Source organism: Crinia signifera, chromosome 9 (assembly GCF_055691185.1).
Source record: "Crinia signifera chromosome 9, ASM5569118v1, whole genome shotgun sequence".
Taxonomy (NCBI): domain Eukaryota; kingdom Metazoa; phylum Chordata; class Amphibia; order Anura; family Myobatrachidae; genus Crinia; species Crinia signifera.
In genome coordinates, this window is record NC_139225.1 from 134,815,351 (window position 1) to 134,827,002 (window position 11,652).

At 44.4% G+C, this 11,652-nt stretch overlaps 1 protein-coding gene across 4 annotated transcripts; it reads right to left on the reverse strand.

The window, feature by feature from the left end:
- Positions 1-1,906: 1,906 nt before the first annotated feature.
- LOC146036109 (uncharacterized) lies at positions 1,907-10,486 on the reverse strand. 4 transcript variants are annotated; one of them, XM_083159929.1, is made up of 2 exons: positions 10,458-10,486; positions 1,907-6,327 (listed from the first exon to the last, which is right to left on the reverse strand). In XM_083159929.1, exon 2 carries the CDS (start codon positions 6,279-6,281, stop codon positions 4,158-4,160), a length of 2,124 nt encoding a protein of 707 aa, XP_083016055.1. In that variant the 5' UTR covers positions 6,282-6,327; positions 10,458-10,486; the 3' UTR covers positions 1,907-4,157. The 4 variants fall into 4 exon arrangements, with proteins under 4 accessions (XP_083016055.1, XP_083016052.1, XP_083016054.1 ...); XM_083159926.1 differs by lacking the exon at positions 10,458-10,486 and adding an exon at positions 7,502-7,634; XM_083159928.1 differs by lacking the exon at positions 10,458-10,486 and adding an exon at positions 7,377-7,479.
- Positions 10,487-11,652: the final 1,166 nt, after the last annotated feature.

An 11,652-nucleotide genomic window follows, 5' to 3' on the forward strand; every position in this document is an offset into this window, starting at 1 on the left:
GTCAGCCCGGTATCAGAGCAGGTCCGTGGCTATTACAAATCTTGCGCCGGCTTGCGAGCTTGTCAGAGCTCGCGGTCTGGCAGCCAATCAGCAGTGGCAGTGGTGGCTTCTGATTGGCTGCCGGGCCGCAAGCTCTGATTGGCCTGCATGCCATCACAAGATTTGTAATAGCCGTGGACTTGCTCTGATACAGTCGGGCTGAACACCGCTATCTGCCCGGCTGTCACCACTATGAAATAATTTATCTCCCCTGTTGCAACAAGCATTTAATCTCCCATAGCATTGAGCATTTACCTCCCCCATGGCATCGAGCATGAAGACTTTGGCATTGAGCAAGAAACCCCTAGCACTGAGCATGACAAATTGCTTAGAAAAGAGTACAAAATCTCGACGTGTTTATGCCCCTTAGCACACGTTTTCACCAGCAGATTTAAGTTGTATTACAATCTGCAAACTGGGTTTCCACTGATCAGGCTTTTATATAAGTTCCTAATACCAAAAATATAAATAAAAATTAATAACTGGCAAAACTATGTTGCACTGACGGTGGGGCAGATGCAACATGTGCAGAGAGAGTTAGATTTGGATGGGGTGTTTCGAAGTGAAATTTAAAATGCAGTGTTAAAAATAAAAGCAGCCAGTATTTACCCTGCACAGAAACAATATACACCGCCCAAATCTAACTATCTCTGCACATTACATCAGCCCCCCTGCAGTACAACATGGTTTTGCCCATTTGAGAAAGAGTTTGCATTTGCAATCAACTCTGAATCAGGCCCTTAGATTTGAGTGGGGTGTGTCCAAACGGAAATGTAAATTGCACTGTAAAAATTAAGCTTCCTAACATTTGTGGGCGACATGCAAAAGCAGCCAGTATTTACCCTGCACAGAAAAAATAAACGTATTTATTCAGATGTAATTTTTTTATATTTTTGCTTTCCTTCCAAAGCAGAATTAGACCCACTGTGCAGTCCTCTCTACAGATCAGATACATGCTCTGATCCTCAGAGAAATGATCTGATCCCACTAGGACTAGGTATTTGTCACTCAGTGTGTACATTCTTCTACAGGACCAGGAGGTTGCTATCTCACATTTTAAGCAGCTCGTAAGGTTTGACTTCCCTATTGCAAAAGCATTTAAAACGCAGGCTCAGTTGCAGTGTTGCAAAATATCTCAAAAGTGCAACTGGGGGTTGGGGGTAGGCTGCTGGGGGGCGCCCATCAAGAGCAATGCTACCCCCTTGCTGGGTGCAGAAATCAACGAATAGTGAGTTTATGGGCCTTATTTAGATAAGATTTAAATTTGGGTGGGGTGTGTTGAAACTGAAATCTAAATTGGGTACTTGTGTATTATCACGGCGCCCATCGCATCGCATACCACTAATTAAGGTATGCGATGGGACCCGATTTTGAGGCTTTCCCGGGCAGGGTGTACAATTTTAATATCGCGTCGCATCGCATGCCATTATAATGGCATGCGATGCAATGCAACGCGTTTACCCTGATGCCTGATTACAATGTGAAATGCACCCCCATACCCGATTTTTAATTGTACATCCACCCTGATGGGTGATTACTATGTGAAATGCCCCCCCCCCCATTGTTAACGCCAACCCGAAGGGTGGCGAGCGTAGCGAGCCCGCGAGGGGCGGCGATACGCGTCCTCCGACATTTTCATACCCCCACTATCCACGTCGGCGTGGAGTTGATTTTATAAAGTGTGGCGAGCGGTGTGTGAACTAATCCACGTCCCCTCGCGGGGCTCGCTGCGCTCACCACACTATATAAAATCAACTCAGCGCCAACATGGATAGTGGGGGTATTAAAAGGTCGGAGGACGCATACCCGCACCCCTTGCGGGCTCGCTGCGCTCGCCACGCTTCGGATTGGCGTTGATAGTTGTGGTGGCGTTAACAATGGGGAGGGCATTTAACATAGTAATCACCCATCAGGTTGGCTGTACAATTAAAAATCGGGTCTGGGGGTGCATTTAACATAGGAATCTGGCATCAGGGTGCCTGTACAATTTAAAATCCGGTCCAATCGCGTCGCATCGCATGCGATATGATAGCATGCAATGCGACCGATTTTTGATTGTACAATGCCCTGCGATGGAAATCGTGGGCGCCGTGATAATACACAAGTACCCTAAATTGCAGTGTAAAAATAATGCAGCCAGTATTTACTCTGCACAGAAACAAAATAACTCACACAAATCTAACTCTCTCTATACATGTTACATCTGCCCCACCTGCAGTGCACATGGTTTTGCCCATTTTGAGAACAAATTTGTACTGCGATCAGATCTGAATAAGGGCCTATACCAGGCCCATAGTTGCAGTCCCATGTGTCAGATGGAAAGTCAACACTTTTCCGCGATTTTCAGTCTAATTTACATTCAACCTATTCAATTAAAGTGCAAATTTTTAGACTGTCTGACAAAGACACAGATCCACATGCTTTACTCGGAAATGCGTCTGTTTTCTTACTATTTTCCACCAATGCAGATTTGACTTTTTAACAAAGTCGAAACTGCAACAACGGAAAGAACGTCCGAAAATGGCTGCATTGAATAGGTACATACGGATGTATTGGGTAGACGAAAAATCCTGACATAATTGAATACCCCCCTTAGTAGTTACAGTAACCTGAGAATATAATGGGACAGACAGCTAGAAAATATAATTTCTTGTATTACATTCAGATGGGGAAAACATGCATTCTAAGTAGAATTTTTTCAGCAATATCACCAGAATATTTTAACAAATTAGAGGCTTCTCATTTAAAATCAATAACTACAAATATAGAATGTATACACATTTAATAAAACTATTTTATTATTCCAATATAATTTCATAGTGAAATAACTTTTATTATTAGAAATGTGAATTAATAACACTTTAATCAAAGCTTTGTTTTTCAGCAATAGTGTAGCAATTTTTATGTAGTATATTAATAAACTACATAAAAATGGGGCAACAAGAAAGTACCCACCCTACCAGCAAAATGGCTTTTTGTTAATGTTACAGTATATGTCATAGAATAGCCAGTATGGAATACTGGATGCAGGCCCTACACAGGGGGGAGCTAGGGGGGGTCTCCGATTGGTAGGTATGCCGGGGACCTGTAGTGTTCATTCTAGCACCCGCCATATTTGAAAACCCATGCAGTTCCTCTTCCCTGCCTGGGGTGTCGCTGTCTGTCAGATCATCAGACCACACTGTGCTAGAAGCACAACAGCAGACAGTGACACCCCAGGCAGGGAAGAGGAACTGCATTGGTTTTCAAATATGGCGGGTCTAGAATGAACACTAGACCTGCATTTAGGAAAGAAGTGTGTGGAAAGCCTCTTATTTTGGGTTTCCCCAGGTCTCTATGATCCTCCGAAGGGCCTTCCTGGGTGATGCCACATTGGGTGAAGCCATATACTGTATCTACATGTCTTCACTCACTTACCATTTAACAAGTGGTTACAAGGTCGCCCAAGCATCCGCCAAATGCATATTTTAAGTTATTTTCTGATTTGACAGCATTTTGTAATTTACAGTTGTCCCATTGTGAAACATATTTGTGTGATCTTATATTGCAAAACAGTAGTCATCCCAAAGCCGTGGTTGCATTATCTTTGTCTTTGGGAAACTTCTTTCATGCCACAGATATGTTGTGTTGCTCTTCTGTATTGTGACGCAGCGGCCATTTCACAGTCACATGGATGTGTGTGTTTTTTGCAATGTGCTATAGTGATATTTTTGTTGTAGTCATTCCATAAACATGTGATTGTGTTTTTCTCTCTTGTGAAGCATGCAGTAATTGTGTAGACTTGTGGTTGTCTTGTTTCGTGGAGTTTGCAGCAAACACGAACATTGTTGTGTTATCAAGTGCGGTGATTCTTGCTGTGCTCCCATAGACACATAGCTGTGCTATCGTATAGTCAGACTTGGACACGTGGTCGTCTATCCAGTCTGGCTGAGCTTGCAGAATTTTCCATTTAAAACACATGCTTGAAATCTTTCCAAAGCTAGACACACGCCATTCTGCTGTTTATCCAAAAGAGACGCGTCGCAGTTTTTTTTTCTCTTGCCTTCTGTTGTAATTGAGACGTACACTAATCTCCATCTGTTGTAAAATACATCCAGAACAGGGCGTCATGTAGGATATTATCCTGTACCATGTGATTCTTGTGAGTAGTAGGTCAATCTGTCTGATGCTTCTTCTACCAACCATTGGACCATGTCTGATATCTCCACCTTTACAGATCCCCAATCTGTAGCCTCACAATCATCATCATCAGTAACATCATCATAGACTTTTCTCTGACTGCTCTCTTGTTGTGTGTGCTGTTCCTCCAGTTTGGGAATACTAGCGGTATTAGTGGCCAGATTCTTGTTCCTGACTGATGTGTCAAGTTCCACATTCTCTCCCGATGCCCTCAATGGGAATGGGTCTTTTGGACATGCTTTTGAGGTCACAACCCCTTGATACAAATGTGCTTCTTCCTGGATAAGCAAACCATCTTCGGCTACAGGTGATGCCTGTGGGAACTCTCTGGCATTTTGTCCTGATTCTCCTACCTTTTGCTGTACCCTAACAATCTCTTCATGATTTTGCTCAGGAAAGTCTTTCCCTGGTTCTTCCACTTTCTTTACATAAAAAGTGTCCCGTTCCATTGTTGTATTTGCTTGTTCTGCAACATTATTTCCAAGCCTCTCTGTTTGGATGCAGACGTTTCCAGCTTTCTCTGTATGACTGTTTATTTCAAACAAATTGTTTTCTAGTTCTTGAGTAGTTCCTCCATGATTCTCATTCTCCAACATGTCTATTCCTACCTCTCCCACCATCTTTATATGAATGTCTTGTTCTGGCAAGTTGTTTTCCACTTTTCCCATCTCATGTGCATGGCTGTCTTGTCCTAGAAATGCTTTCCCCTTCTCCACTGCTTGCCTCTCTCGTTCTGGTAGGTTTTCCCTCACCTTTTCTACCGTCTCTTGTTCTAGGACATCATTTCCCACTTTGCCCACATCTACTGATTGACTCACCTGTTCTATAAAATCTTTTTCCTTGCACCCTGACATTTTAGCTGTACTTTTTTGTTTCGGCGAGTTTCTTTCCTGTTTCCACCACACTCCTTCTGTTCTATGTTCTAGTAACTCACTGTCGAGATCCTTTTCCTTTTCTTCCAACCCACTACTTAGATCATCCACCTTTTCTACCAACTCACTACCTAGATCTATCACCTTTTCTACCATTTCAGGACCTAGATCATCTACCTTTTCTTCCAACTTACTACCTAGATCCTTCAACTTGTCTAAAAACTCACTACCTAAATCCTCCACCTTTTCTTCAAACTCAATACCAAGATCTTCTACCTTTTCTACCAACTTAGTAAATAGCTCCTCCAACTTTTCTCCACAACTATCTTCTTCTAATTGGAGAAACTGGGAAATGAGTCCCAGTTTCTCCACTTTCTCTACAGGACTCTCCTGTTTTGCAGAGTCTTTGCCTATATTCACCTCTATCTCCCCATGGTCCTCCTGATCAAGCAAGTATTTTCCCTGTTCCCTTACCTCTTCTGAAGGACTCACCTGTTCTCTTAAGCTATCACCCATTTCTCCTTTACATTCTGCATGGACATCCTGCTCTAGCAAGTTATGAATTTTTCCTCCCAACACGATTGTCCGACATTCCTGCCTTGCCATTACTTTCCCTTTTTCCTCTACCACGTCCTCATGTTTATTAGGTTCCAGAACTTTTCCAATCTTCTGTTCTTGATGCTCCTTCACTACAACACTTTCCATACTGTGGGTACATTGGGCAATTTCTATCACTTTCTCTTTTTCTGTTGTATCTCTCTCCCTCATTAATCTATAACCCCTAATTTTTCGAAGAAAGGATGCCTTAGAATATGGTTTTAGTTCTTCTTCTGCCATGACTTGGTTGGTTTTCTCCTCTATCTTATCCTGCGGGTTATTACCATGCTCACAACTACCTGTACTTGGCCTGAAGCAAGGTAGTCGGAAGATGCTCCCTCCCAGCATCCTCTGTTTTTTTCCCCTAATGCCTTCTTTGTCTTCTGTACTTTGGTTCTTTGTTGGGGGGTCATCTCCCCTGTTATTGCGTTCTGTCCTCTTCAGAAAGAGACAGATAAAAGCTTCTCTTAGACAGGATGGCTGATCTGCTTTAAGAGTTGTGCTGCTGTCCCCAGATGTCTTCCGCGTCTTTTCTTGCTTTTCGGACATCGTATTTCCGGAAGTCTCGGGTTCTCCCATCTGTGTGGCTCCCATATCTTCACCGTTTTATGGCTTATGACAATTAGTTTATGGCCCGTATCTAAGTGAAAAAAATAAAGTTATCGATATTTGGAACTACAGCCTCTAGCTCTGTCCTATATGAACATCTCCTGTGTTCTACCTGTCAAAGTGAAGACTAGTCTGTTCTCATAGAAGGGAAGATGTATCATTCCATTGAGATAGATAAAACTATAAATTATCTAGCAGTCTATAAAAAGACAGTTAAAAAGCTGACTTGTTACTACGGGCAACTTATTAATTTAATCTCTCTGTAAGGTTCTATACATCTCCCCCATCTCGCCGGCATTTCTGTAGGCCTAATAGCCTAGCACAGTTCAGTTCTTCAGATGAAGATCTGCTATCTTCCAAGTGCATTCTGTTCTCCATTACATCACCCACTTTGTAGGCTGTGCCGGATACAGTTGTCTCTGTCCCACCTTAATAATGTACTATATGTTGCTCTAGGACTCAGCATCCCATCTATTTCTAGTGCTGCTCTCATCTAGACATATGACCACCTAATTACATCCGCCACCCGCCTCTTTTACTGGTATACCTAACCTTGCGGTTGTGTGTGTGGTGGCTCTACACTTACCCTAGCCATAACTTACCAATCCCTTTGCCCCATAGTAGGAGACAATAACGGGGGCTCAAGGGCAGTGCGTGTGTGCGTGTGTATGTGTGTGGGGAGGGTGTGAAGTCGCATCTTATGTCTATTGTTATCTGATATGACATGTCTGCTTTATCATAATAATCAGTGGACTCACTTTTCTGGGGTCCCCAGTTGTGTATGCAGTCACCTATTTATTGTGTGAATAATGGTGACTTTATATATTGTGGTGTGACTGATAAAGGAGGTCCCAGTGCCGTATAAGTTACCCGTGAGATATATGGGTGTCCTCTATTCACCTTTCTACTAGTGTAGTGCATGGTGGTCTTTTGTGGTCCTATGTTTACCTGTATAGCATATAGTGCCCCCCCCCCCCCCTCTTGTATGCCCCCCCCCCCCTCTTGTGTATGTCCTGAAAAGAGAAATGGGGTCATCTGCCTCTTGGTGCAGTCTGTGTTCTCTACAATGAAGTCCCTTACATCTTCCTGCTGTACGGAATGTGAATGACATCTATCCCATGATTTTGGTATCCGAACTATAATGTATTCAAGTCCTATGTGGTGCTATATTTGGGTTCCATTCCCCACCCCTTCCGTCATCTTACACAGCGTGCTGCCTTGGATCCTCTCTTCTGTGGGATGCAGACTGTGTTTCTGTGCAAACAGACCCCTCCACCATCACACACAGACGTCGTTCGCACTTCATTCGGGTTCCCATAGCAACCAATCCGCAAAACCATTCACCCCGGGAGAATGCACTAGCAGACGTGTGTATTTTTTTTTCTACATATAAAGTGTTCAGCCACAGTCTTATGCCCGCTGAGCCCTGGTCACGACATAGGCAAATCCTGTGAATGCAGCTTTGCTTTATTAATGATTTATTAAGATATTTTCAGTCCACATAAATCCGCAGACTGGGAGGAGGACACAGTATTGCCAGTATATGACATTTTTGGAAAACTGATTATAGCAAGCAATACTTCAATACGATATACAGGGAAAATACTCCTAGACTGTGTAGCATTAATACACATGCTGTATAGAAGAAACTTGCTTACAGTTCTGATAATGAGGTATGGATGATTAGGTCAACGTTGTATAGATCAGTGGTCCTCAAACTCGGTCCTCAGGACCCCACACAGTTCACGTTTTCCAGGTCACCCGGCTGGTGCACAGGTGCGTTCATTACTCACTGACACATTTTAAAAGATCCACAGGAGGAGATAGTTATTTCACTTGCGATTCTGTGAGGAGACCTGCAAAACATGGCACTGTGGGGGGTCCTGAGGACTGAGTTTGAGAACCTGTGGTCTAGATTGACACCAAAGGTTTGACATCACTAGGTCACGTGACAAAAGGTCAGCATCAGTTTTTTTACGTTTTTTTTGTGTGTCAATGTCGATCCCTGAATACGTGGACCTCCAGTTAGTGAATCGTGTCCCCTCACAATGCTTCGTCCCCAATAGGAGTCCACGTGTTTTGATGGGAGTTCTATTGAACATGGGATGTTGCTATGGGCAACCTATCAGATTGGGAGCTAGATGCACTAAGCTTCAAAAGGGATCAAATGGAGAGTGATAACCAACCAGCCAATCAGCTCCTGCCTGACATATTTCAAACACAGTCTGTGACAGGGCAGGTAGGAGCTGATTGGCTGGCTGTTTATCACTCTCCATGTTATTACTTTGGAAGCTTAGTGCATCTGGTCCTCTCTCTCAAATCTTTTAGAAGGTGCTAAATAAATAAGAAGTAGATTCTGTATGGTATGGTTGCTATTGGCAACATCCCATGTTCAATAGAACTCTAAATTTAGTAAATAAACCCCCACATAAGTGGTAAAGTATGGAAAAGATACTTAGATACTGAAATAATAAGTATATATTGAGATACTGATAATAGTAAGGAGAACAGGATGTGGGGCCCGATTCAGACTGTTTGGAGGGGGATTCGAATTCGCAGCCCTAGCGATTATCGGTTGACTGCTCATGCACGCGGTATGCAGTGCACATGCGCGAGCCGCCCAACCGGAGGCAGCTTGCGAAGGCTAGATGTCGCTCATTGCTTACAGGGTGATTGACACCCGACGGGTGTTTAGGGGCATGCTGCCGGTGTTATATGGGCGCCCCCCAGAAAACGCGCACGTGAACGCAACCCAGCAATCCAGTGTGAATCAGGCCCATGACGCCATGCAGTTTCCCGTATGTACAGAATAGGAACGGGAAAATAAAATGACGCAGAAAAAAGATAGGCGCTACTAAGTTGAACTGTATAATTCATACTTACCTACCCTCCCGAAATGGTCGGGAGTTTCCCGAAAATTGGGTCATCCTCCCTGGCCCCCCGGAAGGGTGGGAAAGCCTCCCACATTTAGCGTGGCCCCCGCATCAGCCCCCCTGCCCCCTCCCACTGCCGGTAAAATAACAGCATTAGCGACTCTCTGGGGAGGGGGCGGGGCTAAAATGACATAAATTTAGTACATTTAGTACCACCCCCTCCCTGAAGAGCCGTAAATCCTGGCATTTCCCAGAATGGGGGTGGGGCTAAATTACGACCCTCCCCCCGAAAATCTGTTGAGAGTCTCCTCTCCCTAAGAGGAGACACTTAATGTAGGCAAGTATGGTATAATGAAATGCCGAATAGATATTAGTGGTAGATTTACTAACGATAGTTTTTTAAATTGATGAACATCGATCTTGAGTAAATCTACCTTAAGCTTCAACAATGGCAAGTGTGTATGTAATTGCCGATGCCGGTACCCCCACCAACAAATTGGCATCAACAGGGTCGCCTAGTGTACAGTATATGGGACTTTAGAATCATCTTCACCATATTTTGCACAATACATAAAAAACACCACAGGTTACCAGTGTGGGGTTATATTAAGTTGACATCAGTATATAGACACCAGCTTGTCGACAAGGACAGATGTCGACATTGTCAAATGCTGGCACTGATAATAATGTTGATTTTGCCAGAATACTGTCAATTTCCAATGCACTTTTCATGTAACAGTAACCTTAATCCTACTTCTAAAATTGTCTACCAACGTTGACATTTTAATCAGTATAGACATTGTGAATTCTAACACGTTGAATGTCAACCCTCTGTACATGTCGACATTCTGAAAGTGAACATTCAGACCGGAGGAAGGGGCACAACCAGAACTCTGTGGGCCCCATAGCAACACTTTGAAGGGGTCCCTTGCAGCAGTTGGTAATGTTGTGCCCCACAGTAGTGCCCTAGTTAATGTCATGCCCCAGTGTAGTGCCCTAGTTCATTTTTTATTTTATTTAGTAGTGCTCTAGTACACAGGAAAGTCACATTGTAGGGCTGCCACCACACACTATGAAACACATTCACATTATGATGTACTGTACAGGGGATACATATGGATGATCGGTGTTCTGAATACTGACACAAGCATCCCAATGGAATGAATTCCGACAGAGGTCAGGTAAGTATACCCCCCTCCCCACAACCTATCTCTTAGTCCCCCCTAGTGCCTAAACATAACCATAATGCTATTATCAGGCACAGTGTAGTTTTGGGGGAAACACTTACCTGAAATTGCTACAGAATACAGATAGTCATGAAATAAAATTTACAGTACTACAGCATTCCAATAGGCTGAGCTGTAATTCATGTGGTGACAGGTGCAGGACAATGCTGCCACCTAGCTGCGGAGAATGGGATGTCAGTCTTATGTCTCAGCCTAAGCCTGAGCTGAATTATTCATCATCATTTGCTATTCAACCAAACGTTTAAATTATACATTTCTCTACGGAAGATGTAGGGGTACGTCCGTTTATCATTTAAAAGGTGTTTCTAATTCCCTGAAAACACCCATTTTCAGGGGTTAGCTGACAATATTTACTAACTCTCAATTGTAAGTACTGTAGTGTGTAGATGGGACCGCAGCAGGAATCTCATTGCTGCCGGCAGCTGCATCCCCCATAGATTTCTATGGGGTTGTGATGCTGCCCAATGTAGGGGATCCGATGATGCAACTCTTGCATTGGGTAATCGTAGCCCAACCTCTGCACTGCATAACAGGGGGCAGAGCCACAATGATACAATCGCGCCCCCACCTTCACATGCTCCCTATGTGCTGATTGGGATGTTCCCTCACAGAGGAGTGGCCAGCTAAATTGGTTGGGGGAGCCACACATTAGGGAGCCCCCAGATACCCCAAGAGTAGAGGGAAATCAGCTCCCCGTGGGTCCCGTGACGACAAGGTGTCACTGCTGGCATATTTGGTTCCGTCTTTCCCGCATCGCTGGGGTCCCACTGCCTGACCACGCCCCTTTCTGGGACTAGAAGCCACAGCTAGGAATGCGCCTGCACCTGTTCTATACACTGTGGGCGCAAATTGCCAGGACAGTGGCTCCCTCTGAACCTCTTGGCTGCAGATAACAGAGAAGCCAGCTTTTCTGCTCCCCCCATGCCGCCTGCTTAATGGCCTTCTTGAACATCGCAGTAAATGTCCCCACTGTCCCTGAGTCCCTGCAGTCACTGTCCCTGAGTCCCCGCCATTTCTGTCCCTGAGTCCCCGCCACCTATGTACCTGCATCCTCACCGTCACTGCCCCAGAGTCCCCGCCATCTCTGTCCCTGCATATATGCCATCTCTCTTCCTGTGTCCCCACCATCTCTGCATTCCCTCTGTCTCTGTCCTCGCAATCTCTGTCCCTGTATCCCACGCCATCACTGTCCCTGCTGTGACTGTCCCTGCATCTCCTTAGTCACTGTCCCTGATG

Excerpts from the sequence above, each read along its gene's own strand:
- LOC146036109 (XM_083159929.1), bottom strand. The coding sequence starts at position 6,281 with ATGGGAGCCACACAGATGGGAGAACCCGAGACTTCCGGAAATACGATG.